General features: G+C 43.3%; 1 protein-coding gene across 3 annotated transcripts in view; it reads right to left on the minus strand.

The window, feature by feature from the left end:
* BTBD11 (BTB domain containing 11) overlaps window positions 1-12,983 on the minus strand; it is a 310,110-nt gene that overhangs the window by 22,488 nt on the left and 274,639 nt on the right. For all 3 annotated transcript variants that reach the window (XM_038550769.1, XM_038550770.1, XM_038550771.1), the window contains one exon: window positions 2,774-2,879. In XM_038550769.1, the coding sequence (XP_038406697.1) occupies window positions 2,774-2,879 (106 nt within the window). The remainder of the gene's footprint in view (window positions 1-2,773; window positions 2,880-12,983) is intronic.

The following is a 12,983-nucleotide window of genomic DNA, read 5'->3' on the forward strand; positions in this document are numbered from 1 at the left end:
TCCTTTGGCTGGGTTTAGGCTGTCCTAACCACTGGGGGTGGGGACCAACCCCTGGACTCCTGGGGGCCATGACCCCAGCTGCTGGCCCCATGCTGACAGCTGTATCTTGGACCCCTGGCCTGGCCCCATTGTGCCCAGACCTTGCAGTAGCCTGGACACAGAATTTGCCTTCCTGGCCAACTCTCCTCTTCCAGCCTTCGCAGGTGGGGTGACCCCTCAGCCCCTGTGCAGCCCCAGACGGTGGTCCTCCATTCATATTTGTCAGTACATATAGCTACCTCACTTCTTCCTGTTAACGAGAAGTTTTAACTTCCAACACATCAAAAAAAGCATTAAACAGTCAAAATCCATTGTAATCCTATCACTAAAATTTTATTTAAAAAACTCACACACTTCTAAACAACCCTGATGAAGAGAAGAGAAGCCACAGGAGAAGTCCTTGGAGTTAAAATTCACTTCTCCACTTGCTTTAAAAAGTTTGGAGTGATGTTGTCCCTCTTCTCAGCAACTTCTCCCTCTCATTCTTACTGTCCACCTCCAACCAGCCCCACTCCTGTCTCCCAAATTGCTAATATCTCCTACCTGCGAATCTTTGAGCCATTCTCTCCCAGAACTCATTGGAAAGGCAAGAGGACAACATGTCACAGAAAGTCAGGCAAGCGCTCTCCAGTGAGCCACAGTCCCACCACCCCCTCCTGTCTTATATGGAACCAATTTCACTCACTTATATGGCCTTCCTGGCCCTTTAGAGATTCTAGTTTGGGATCCTTGTCACTCATCACTAATATCTTTCCTTTAAAGCAGGTCCCTAAAGAACCACTGCTTGGCAACCTTTAGTTATCCTCACTTGAAATGCTCTAATGAAGACGCAAACCCTACACGTTCCATATTCCACTTATTCATAATTATATTCTGCCCATTTTCTCCCATATTGTGAGCTTTCAGCCTCTCAGGCCTGCCTTTCTTCTCTTAGTGCTAACTCCTGGAATTCCAGTGCTTGGCCTGAAAACCAGGCCCTTTTAATTGCTGGTGAACGAAAGCTCAGCAAATTCAGGAGGAAAAAAAGGTCCCCTCCTCGCCTATAACTAGAGGAAAGCAAATTTTATGCTGTGTCATTGAAACAGCCCTTGCAAATGTTTGCTCTAACAAGGCACCCAGACGCCAGACATTATTGCTATGGCCTGGGAATGTAATCTTCTGTCTCTGAAGTCTGTTAGTGTGGTCCTGATAACATTTTAATTAACACCTGCTTTCTACAAAGTAGAAATATATGTGGTTTTGGTACATCATAGTTTGCCCCACACAAATAGACATAAAGCAAAACAGAAGAGATTTGACTTGGCTACTAAGTGTTTCGTTTTAACAAAAAGTTGTATCCTTTACGTTAACAAATTATTCACGACAGGAACAAAAATACTTTAAAACAGTCCACAAATTCAGACTTTTCACTAATTTAAACTAGCTCGGGCAGCCCAGGTGGCTCCGTGGTTTAGCGCCACCTTTAGCCCAGGGTGTGATCCTGGAGACTGGGGTGGGGGGTGGGAGTTGAGTCCTGGTCGGGCTCCCTGCATGGAGCCTGCTTCTCCCTCTGCTTGTCTCTCTGCCTCTCTCTCTCTCTCTCTCTCTCTCTCTGTGTCTTTCATGAATAAATAAGTAAAATCTTAAAAAAAAATATTTAAACTAGCTCACCTGTTCTAAACATAACCGTTTCGCTAAAGAACAGCACTTTCAGATGCTTCCATTTCTCAGTCTTTACAGGAAAAGTTAATAGGAAGTAGGAGATTCCCCAACCTTGATTGGAAAAGGAATTCTTTATCTTTAATATTTTATCATTCCCCAGGCAGCAAGGAGAAAGGCCCTTGCGACAGAAGTCTCGTGTTTCAGGCTTCAAGACAGCCAAGCATTTCTTTGTTTTTTCTCCCCCAGACTGACCAGCCAGCTTACAGCAGCCCTGGGATCCTCTGAATAAAATCAATGCCTGATGGAAAGGTTTCTCCTGGAAAGTTCGAGAAGCTAGGACTCAAATTCCAGAAGAGGGAAGGAATTATGGCTTTGGGAGGAGCTGGGAGGCTCCAGCCCCATCCGAAATGATCGTGCAGGCAGCGCCGACCTTCCCTTTCAGCTGAACAGAGCAGTGTCTGCCTCCTGGGGTGGCCTGAGGGTTACCTGTGATGGCACAGGTTGAGTGCTAGGCTGGGGCCAGCCCCACACAGTGTTCGAGGAGAAGACAAAGAGGTTACTGTTACTCAGATGGGATTTCAGAGTTCCTGGTCTCCTCAGCTCAGGTATGTTCCCCACGTGTGTGTGTCTGTGTGTGGCGGGCACTTGTCTGCTCTCCTCACGGGCCCCTGCAGGATTCCATCAGAGGAACACTGCGGGCCTGTCACTGTCACCTGCCTGTTCCTCCTCAGGGAGAAAGAGAGACTTCTTAGAAGGGAAGTGTGGGGAGGACCTGCTGCACAGATCAGCCTTCCTTCGGAATGGGGCAAATCCACCTGTCTGCAGGAAGTGCATGGGCCCTGGGCGGTTTGTCTCTGTGGGAGAAAGTCCCTCAGTTGGAGGGACGAGGTACCAGCCAGTCTCCCTGTCCACATTTCCAAGGTAGAGTCTCCGGCTATCACGTGATAAAGGTTACCACGGTCTCCACTTGCCTGACTCCTGTACCCACCTTATGTACCCTCCCATACCGCCTACTTTCTTTGGGGTGTCTGCTACCTCTGTGTCTTCAAACCACAACACAACATCGCAGGGCTGGGCGCGGTGAGGCACTCACCCAGGCGCGAGGTCTGTTTGCGCTTGATCTCTGTGAGCTTGGGGATGGGGTAGGGCCCGTAGCAGTGAGTGAAGATGACGCACAGCTGCTGGCTGATGACCTCATTCTGCAGAAAAGAACAAACAGTTCACACTGGTGGCCCCTGCACGGCCTCACCCAAGCTGTCAGCACAAATGCCTGACCCCAGGCTAGCGGGACCCACAAACTTCTGGCAGGTTCCAAGAGAAGCACCCCCCGCCACTCCACCCCCAGACTTCATATATTCAATTTGCTCAGCAGGATCTGGATTTGCTTGCCATGTTGTCTGTTGTCTCTTTCTGGTTTGTTCACAGGTGAAAGCTTAATTTGTAATTAAATCCTTTCTTCTTGCTTCAATCATTTACCACCCATTGGAAAGCAGTTTGACAGCTCACAGAGTGGAAAATAAGGTTTGTTTTTTTTTTTAAACCCCAAACACACCTTTATCAATACTCCACATTTCTGGAAGCAAGGAATTATCCTGAAAATAGCAGCAGGAAGCCCTTGTGATCCCGTGACTGTGCTCGCCATTACCCAGACACAAATGCTCCTGATTCAGCTTTCTTAGGAATATGATTTTTGGTGCTGAAGCATATCCGGATCCAGGAATGCTCAGCTGAATCATGATCTCCAAAAAAAAAAGGGGGGTTGTGGGGGACAAATTCTGTGATGCAGGACTACAGCTGCCTCCGATCACTCAGGCACAAAGGAGCCTGTTTCAGTTGTCCTGTGTCCTTCATGTTTTCGCCTCTCCCCCTTGGGACCCACTGCTGGTCATTAATCTCACTTCAACCGCAGGTGTGTGGGAGGGAAGCCACGATCACAGCATTTGATGCTTTTCATTGGGTGAAGGGGGTTGAGGCTAGGGGCTGAAAATGGGAATGAGGTAGAAAGACATTTACAATATATTAAGAAAAGTAGGTTACAACACAGTTTGTACCATGTATTTTTGGAAATAAACCCCTCTATATATATATACTTAGAGTGATGGATATGCATAGGGAATGTCTGGAAGAGTAGAGTCACCACCTTTGGGTGGGCTTATGATGTTTCCCCTTTTCTTTTTATCTGTATTTTCTACAACAAATAGGAGTTTTTGTAATACAAACAAATATTATTTTTGATTTTAAAAGATGGGTTGGGGACGACTGATGACGTCAGCGGTTTGAGATATTCTTGAATTTGTTTCATCATGCTCCCGAAGCAGAAGGATACAGCTCAACACATGAAAAGAAAATCAATCATTTGATTAAAGGAGATGAGATCCCACAAGGCACCATGTTGCCTCAGACATGATCCACAGAGGCGCCTAAGGGGATGCAATCAATATTGGACAAAAGGAATTCTGCTTTCAAAGATGATGCCTTTTGACCAAAAGATGCTAAATGTTCCTCTCAACACTCAAAAAGTGACTGCCTGTCTCATGGCTTTATGCAGGTGTACTCAAAGTGGCAGCATCAGCATCAAAGGGCTGGAAATTCAGATTCCCAGGTCCCATTCCAGACTTTCTGACTCAGAAACACTGGGGGTGGGGTCCAGCCAAATTGGATTTTAACAAATATTCTGGTAATCTCTCAGGCTTGAAAGCCACAGGTTTATGTATGAATATTCTCTCCTGAGTTTGACTTGAGCTGGAGGCTGATATTTGTTTCTCCTGGTCTAAAGCCTGCCACTTACGATGTGTTTCATAGACCACCAGCAGCAGGGTGGCCTGGGAGCCTGCCAGAAATGCAGATGCTCACTCCAGGCCCACTGACTCAGAATCCATAGCATTGGGCTCTGCAGATGATTCCCATGCACACTAATGTTTGAGAAGCACTGTGGGGGATCCCTGGGTGGTGCAGCGGTTTAGCGCCTGCCTTTGGCCCAGGGCGTGATCGTGATCCTGGAGACCCGGGATCGAGTCCCACGTCCGGCTCCCGGTGCATGGAGCCTGCTTCTCCCTCTGCCTATGTCTCTGCCTCTCTCTCTCTCTCTCTCTCTCTCTCTCTCTCTCTGTGACTATCATAAATAAATAAAAAATTAAAAAAAAAAAGAGATGCACTGTGTTGTCAGCACTTCAGCCCCCTAGAATACTGTACCCCCCAAATCCTGAGACTGAGAGTATTGTGGGATACCATGCCTGTAAATATATTACATTACAGGGCAAAAGGTGCTCTACTGGAATGATTAAGGTTACTTGCTAAGCTTTATTTATTTTTAAAAATATTTTATTTATTTATTCATGAGAGACACAGAGAGAGGCAGAGACACAGGCAGAGGGAGAAGCAGGCTCCCTGCTAGGAGCCTAATTCAGGACTTGATCTCAGGACCCTGGGATCACCATCTGAGCCAAAGGCAGATAGATGCTCAATCACTGAGCCACCCAGGTGCCCCCGCTCCTTTTTTAAAGATTTTATTTCTTGCTAAGCTTTAAATTGATCTTAAAATAAGTATATTATTCTCGATGAGCTGAGCAGGCCCAATGTAATCACATGAGCCCTTAAAATTAAAGGCAGAAGAAGAACTCAGAAGGATGGGGGAGAATAGGAAGCCACAGGGATTTGAAGCCCAAGAAGGACTGGATGTACAGAGATGGAGGGGACCACACGGCCAGCTTGAGTGGGGGAGTGTGGGTAACAAAACTGGGAGTAAAAGGGGACCCCGAGCTGGCAGCCAGCAAGGAAATGGGGCCTTAGTCCTATAACCACCAGGAACTCAATTCTACCCAAACCAGAATGAGTTTGATTCAGGGATTCTTCCGTGGAGCTTCCAGGAAGGAACACAGCCCTGTTGACACTGATGTTGGGTCTCTGTGAGACCCTAAGCAGAGAGCCCAGAAAGATACTGGCCTTGGTTTCCGACCCAAGGAAACCACAAAATAATAAGCAAGTGTTGTTTTCGGCCTCTGCGCTGTGGTAACTTGCTCTGTGGCGATAGAACACTACTACATCTCATCCAGAGTTGGCCCAGGTGGCCTCATATTTCATGATCCTTGTGACCCCAGCCCACTAGGGTGAGCTTTCACTGTGAAAGCTCAGTGAGTGCTTGGGGATTGCAGAAAAGAGGCGGGCTGTGTCTGCAAAATGTGCTGCCCAAAATGTGCTCTGTGATGATTGGCATAGGTCTTGCTAATCCCCAGCAGGGTATGTCTAACCACCTCGGGTGAAGGAATGAAGATCTACTTCCTGGACTCCGTGGCCTGTGACAGAGGCCTAAGCCTCTGTGGGGACTGTGATGGATTGATTGGTGGTGGTGGTCTAACCTCAGTTTGTGTTGTGTCACCCGAGAAAGTAAAGACAAGGATTGACCATGTCTGGTCCAACGGGACAATCCTTAAATACTTGTAAGTTATTTGGGAGGAGAATCACTGGCCACTCCTAGGGGGAGGGCTGCACATCATGACTCAATTCCAAGGAGAAGATTGGGAAAAGGGGAAAGGAATAAGATTTTCTCACTGCAGGTGAAAATCTTGACAAGTGCCAACCTCAGCAAGGTGAACAAGGTCAGCACCAGCACTGAACACTCACATGGAGAATATGTGCCCTGGATGTGGTGGGAATGGCATTTGACCTCTGTAGTCTTCCTCTCCAAACCCAGTCTAATCATGAGAAAAACATCCCCTATTCCACTAGGGGGCATCCTTGATGGTATATCTGACTATTACTCCTCATAATTTATCAAGGTCACCAAAAATGAATCTGAGAAGTGGTCTCTGTCAAGAGGAATAATGTGGGGCAGCCCAGGTGGCTCAGCAGTTTGGCATCTGCCATTGGCTCAGGTTGTGATCCTGGAGACCTCAGATCGAGTCCCACATCGGGCTCCCTGCATGGAACCTGCTTCTCCCTCTGCCTGGGTCTCTGCCTCTCTCTGTCTCTCATGAATAAATAAATAAAATAATAATAAAAAAAGAGGAATAATGTGGGTCTAGGATGGGATCCTGAAACAGAAGACATTAGACAAAAGCTAAGGAAATAGGGGGACGCCTGGGTGGTTCAGTGGTTGAGTGTCTGCCTTTGGCTCAGGTCGTGATCCTGGGGTCCTGGGATGGAATCCTGCATCGGGTTCCCCACAGGGAGCCTGCTTCTCCCTCTGCCTATGTCTCTGCCTCTCTCTTGTGTCTCTCATGAATAAATAAATAAAATCTTAAAAATAACCTAAGGAGATAAGAATCAAGAATGGAATTTAGCTAATAATAATGTATCAATGTTGGCTCATTAATTATAACACATGTATCATACCAGTGTGAGGTGTTAATAATAGGGGAATGTGGATGAGGGGCTGTATGGGGAACTCTGTGCTATTGTCTCAATTTTTCTGTAAATCTCAAACCATTTTAAAAAATGAAGTCTATTATTGGAAAAAAAAATCTGCCCAATGAGGAAACAGGATCATTATGATGAAAATATTAGAAGTTCAAGAGAAAGGGAAAGAGGAAGATTCAAGGGTCAAAGTGGACACTGACAGTTCCCTGGGCCTTATTCATTCATCCCCTCAAGTCTTCACGAATGTGAACATGACCCCGTGTGATAAGGGATGCAGCCATTCAAGCATTAACTCTTTTTTTAAGGATCTATTTGGCATCTGCTAAGTGCTGAACACTATGTGATGGTTGATGGTGATGGTTCCCATGTCAGGACCCAAAATGCTGCCTTTCTCAAGGCTTTCTGGCCACCTCTCTTTCAGATGCCAGAATCCCAAGAGAAGACTCCCCACTCTGTCCTTGAATTCATCTGTGTTTGTTGAGGCATCTGTTCTGTGCCCCTCTCTGTGTGTTTCCTCAGGGAGAGGGATTGTTGGTATCATTCGATCCAGGTCTCTGGCACCCAGAATGAATTAGGACTCCAGGAGGGCCCCTCTGAGCAAGACGGGGTGCTGTAATTAGTATCAGTTAATAGCTCCAGTGGGGTGAGAGCCGCTGGGTTAGATGGTCAGTTTGGGGCAGTGAACTGGGTTATCTTTTGAGTTTGGTTAACTCTGGACCCAAACCTGAAGACAGCAGAATGGAATTAACCAAACTCGAGGCTCACTCTATTTTAGAGGCATGGGTAGGTGGGGTAGTTGTGCTGGGAAGATGCCTATATCCTCCTCTGAGCTGCACATGGAAGAGACGTGCTTTTAGGGAAAGGCGCCACAAGGCTTGACTCTCAGGGGCAGTGTGCCAGTCTGTGCATGCAAGCTCTGACCTGGGAGGCCAGGGCAAGCCCCCCGGAGCAGGAGGAGGAGGAGGCAGGGGCTGGGGCTGAGTGGGCGTCTGCCTGAGCCCAAGGACACAGCACCTGGTTAGTGGTTGTAACTGGTATGCTGCTAGGTACCAGCCATTCAGGTCTCTCATAGAAAATGCTGGGTGGACGTATAGAGTGAACTTGGGTCCTCAGGATTCAGAACTATGGCTACATAGAACAAAAGGGGAATGAAGTGAAGTTCTTAATGTCATGGTTGGCAGGTGATTCCTGAGACGGGCTCCTGTGAATGTGGGATGACATCTTTCCTCTTTTCCTCTGACCCTCACTTCTCTCCTAAGAAGGCACCAAAACATTTTCTTTTCTTCAGAAAGGAATGCTGGGATTGATCCCAAAGGTCCTTTTTAGGTGTGTTAGGCAGGGGTTCTATGAAGTGGTAAAACCATGGACAGCAGGACCAGATGAGGCTGGGTCCCGGTCCTGGCTCCTCATTCACTAGCTCTGTGACCTTAGGAAAGTTACTCAGCGTCTCCGGGCTTTGCTGCCCTCTTCCAAAGTGGATTAAAAATATCTGCTCGGTGAGGTTGCTAGGAGAGCTAAAAAGGATTACGCATCATAACATACCATTAGGCTGAACCAAAGGAAAGTGCTGAGATTTGACCATTCTTAACCCCCCAAACAGCAATTTCTTATAATTCAAACCAATTTCTCTTTTCTTCTAGATTCTAAAATGTCATACAATTAATGGCAGCTTTTAGGAAGAGAAAAAAAACCCACCTCACTGCATTAAATACACACATTCATGTTCAAAGACCCACTTCAAGTTGTGAAATGCTAAAAGGTGAAAAAAGCCACATCTCAAAATCTGGAAATGGTGGAAATACTGTTACTTTCAGGGGACAATGGCAGTGAGTTCTCTGCCTCAAGCCATCCTCAACAGTGGTTCATCCCTAGACGGGTTCTCCCTTGTGGAATACACTAGGTTGACCTGTGAACAATGAGCCTCTGTCTGCTGGTGCACACCTGGGAAAGGTATTAGGAAGGGGTACCAAAGAGATGGGAGGGGCACCAGACAGAGTTCCATGAGGACAGTGCCCAGTCCCATGTCTGTCACTGAAACTGGGTCTGAGATGAAATCGAACACACAATAAATTGCTTTTAAATAGTCACCTGTGTGTTTTGGTATGTACCCTCTATTCATGGCAAGTAATGCAGGCTCTCTTTATGGTAGTACTACAGCATTTCCTAAGTGCATTTAACAGCTGGTAAGTTGATTTAAAGGAAAATATCAAGCAAATAATAACCAGTGAAAGTATCTTTTAGTAATGAAAGGGAAATCAGACATTCTCCGATGAAGGAAAACTAGAGAATTTGTCACAAAGAGGCCTACGCTAAAAGAATGGCTGAAGAAAGTTCTCTATGTTGAAAGGAAAGGATATAAAAGTAAACTTGAAACTTCAGGAAGAAAGAAAGAACATGGTAAACAAGAATATGGGTAGGCATAATAGGCCCACTTTCTCCTCTTGAGTTTCCTAATTATGTTTGATGGTTGATGCAAAAATTGTAACAGTGTCTGATGCAGTTCTAAATGTATGTACAGGAAATATTTAAAGATGATTATGTCATAAGTGGAGGGGGGTAAATGCACATAAAGGGAGGTAAGATTTCTTTATTTCACTTGAACTGGTGAAATGATGGTACCAGTAGACTATGCTGTTAGGTATTTGTAATACTGCAAACAACCACTAGAAAAGCTATATGAAGCTATATAAAAGCTATCAAAAACATTGCAGACAAATAAAAATGGAATTAAAAAAATATTCGAGTAACCCACAGGAAGGCAGGGAAAGGAGAACCAAAGGTAGAGAAACCAAACAGAAAACAAAAATAAGATGGCAGACATAAGCTCTAAAGTAACAATAAAATATAAATGGTCTAAATATACCAATTAAAAGACAGAGATTGGCAAAGTGGATGAAAAAGCCCAACTGTTTACAAGAAAATCACTTCAAATATAATGAAAAAGGCAGGTTGAAAGTAAAAGGGTGAAAAAAATGCAAATATTAATCAAAGGAGTATGAGTGGCTATGTTAAAAATATTAGATAAAGTGGACTTCAGAGCAAAGAAAATTGACAGAAGCAGAAAGAGGCATTATTTAATGATAAAGGGGTTAATCACAAAGAAGACATTTTAGTTCTAAATATGTATGCACCAAACAACAGAGCTGCCTTATATGTGATTCAAAAATTGACAGAATTGACAGAACAGACAAATTCACAATTATAGTTGGAGACTTCAACACCCCTATTTGAATTGATAAGATAGAAAAATCCGAAGGATATGAAGAACTCAACACCACCATCAACCAATAGAGTCTAATCGACATTTATAGACCACTCCTCTTGATGACAGCAGAAAACAGTATTTTCAAGTGTTCATGATGATATCAAGAGAGACCATACTTAGGGCCATAAAGCCAAACTCAGAAACTTAAAATAAGTAATACAGAAGGTATTCTCTGACCACAATGGAGTCAAACTAGAAATCAATAACAGATAATAAGAAAGTCTCTAAACATTTGGAAACGACACAGACTGTGAAATAATCCATAAGTCAAAAAAGGATTCCAAAGGAAATAATAACACTGAACTGAATGAAAAGTGAAAACAACACATCAAAATTTGTGGTACAGAGCTAGAGCAGTGCGAAGGATATGTACAGTATCCAATGTATATATAAGAGGAAGAGTCTCAAATCAATAATATAAACTCCTACTCAAGAACCTGGAAAAAGAAAAGCAAACCAGGCTCAAAGCAAGCAAATAATAAAGATAAGAGTAGCAATCAATGAAAGTTAACACAAAAATAGTAGAGAAAATAATGAAACAAAGAGGGATCCCTGGGTGGCGCAGCGGTTTAGTGCCTGCCTTTGGCCCAGGGCGCGATCCTGGAGACCTGGGATGGAGTCCCACGTCGGGCTCCCAGTGCATGGAGCCTGCTTCTCCCTCTGCCTGTGTCTCTGCCTCTCTCTCTCTCTCTCTGTGTGACTATCATAAATAAATAAAAATTAAAAAAAAATAATGAAACAAAGAGCTGGATCTTTGAAAAGATGAATAAAACTGACAAACCTCCAGGAAGAATGACAAAGGAAAAAGAGGACACATTAAAAAATCAGGAATGAAACAGAGTCTATCACTACAGACTGTAGACATCAGAAAGATAATAAGGGGGATTATGATGAACAACTCTATCCACATAAATCTGTCAATGCAGATAAAATGAATCAATTCCCTGAAAAAAAGTACCCCATCTCAATATTAAATAGATAATTTGAATAGCTGTATAGATAAGAAAGAAATTGAATTCATAATTTTAAAAAATCTATCCCCTAAAGAAATCTTCAGGGTCAGACTGAAAAGGAAGGTCTTTATTTGCAGGTGACAAGATTATCCCAGTAAATCGACAAAGAATTCCTGGAATAAACAAGTTCAACAGGGCTGTAGAATACAAGATAAACATACAAAAATCAAGTGTATTTCTCTGTGTTAACAATGAACACATGGACAAAAGAAAAATAAAAATACTGTATTTACAATTGTTAAAAATATATTTATATATATATACTGTATTTACAATTGGTAAAAAAAAGTATATATAAATCTAACAAAACAAGACTTTTATGCAGCAAACTCCACAGTGTTCATGAAAGAAATCAAAGATGATTGGGATGCTTGGGTGGCCCAGTCGGTTAAGCAGCCAAATCTCGATTTTGGCTCAGGACACGATCTCAGGGTTTTGAGGTCGAGCAAGCATTGGGCTCCCCTCACTCAGCAGGGAGTCTGCTTTAGGATTCTCTCTCATCCTCTGCCCCTCCCCCTGCTCTCTCTAAAATAAATAAATCTTAAAAAATATATCAAAGACAATCTAAGTACATGAAGAGACATACAATTCATAAACTGAAAGATTTAATACAGTAAAGATGTCAATTCTAACTGAATCAATATAGAGGTTTAACACAATTCCCATTAAAATATCAGCAAGATTTTTGTTGTTGTTGTTAATATAGCAAGTTTATTCTAAAATTTATATGGAGGGGTACCTGGCTGGCTCAGTCAATAGAACTGAGACTCTTGATCTCAGGGTGGTGAGTTCCAGCCCCACATTGAGGGTAGAATTTACTTGAAAACCCCCCCACAAAATTTATATGGAAAGACAAAGAACATAGCTAAAATAATTTTCAAAAAAAGAGAATAAAATGGAAAAATAAGTCTACCTAACTTCAAGATTTATGTTTTAGCTATGCTAATCAAGACTGTATAGTAATGGTGGAAGGATGACACATAAATCAGTGAGCAGAGTGGAGAACCCAGAAATAGACCCACACAAATATGCCCAACTCACTTTTGACAAATGTGCAAAAGTAATTCAATGAAGGAGAGACAGCTTTTCCAACAAATGGAGATGAGATACTAAACATCCCCTGGCAAAAACGAGCAAACCAAAGCCAACAAAAACACACAAACGAAACCCAGAAAACCTTGATGTAAGTCTCACACCTCATACAAAAATTAATACAAAATCAATCACATCAGTATAAAACATAAAACTAAAATTTCTAGGGAAAAAAATATGAGGACATATTCACGATTTAGGGCAAGGCAAGGAGTTCTAATACTTGATACCCAAAGCAGACTCTCCATTATAATAAAAATTGATCAATAAGATTTCCTCAAAATTAAAAGCTTTTGCTCTGTGAAAGACCCTGCCAAGATGATAAAAAGAAAAGCTATAGAATGCGAGAAAATCCTGGCAGACCACATTATCTGACAAAAGATAAGTATCACTCAAAAATCAGCAGTTAAAAAGCAAACAACTTAATTAGAACACAGGCAAAGACACAAAGAGGCATTTCACTGAAGAGGATGTACAGATGGCAGATAAGCACATGAAAATATGTTCAACACCATTAGCCATTTAGGGAAATGGAAATTAAAACCACAAGATGTCACTTCCATATCTATCAGAATGGC

The sequence above is a fragment of the Canis lupus genome, chromosome 10, assembly GCF_011100685.1.
Source record: "Canis lupus familiaris isolate Mischka breed German Shepherd chromosome 10, alternate assembly UU_Cfam_GSD_1.0, whole genome shotgun sequence".
In the NCBI taxonomy this organism is placed as follows: domain Eukaryota; kingdom Metazoa; phylum Chordata; class Mammalia; order Carnivora; family Canidae; genus Canis; species Canis lupus.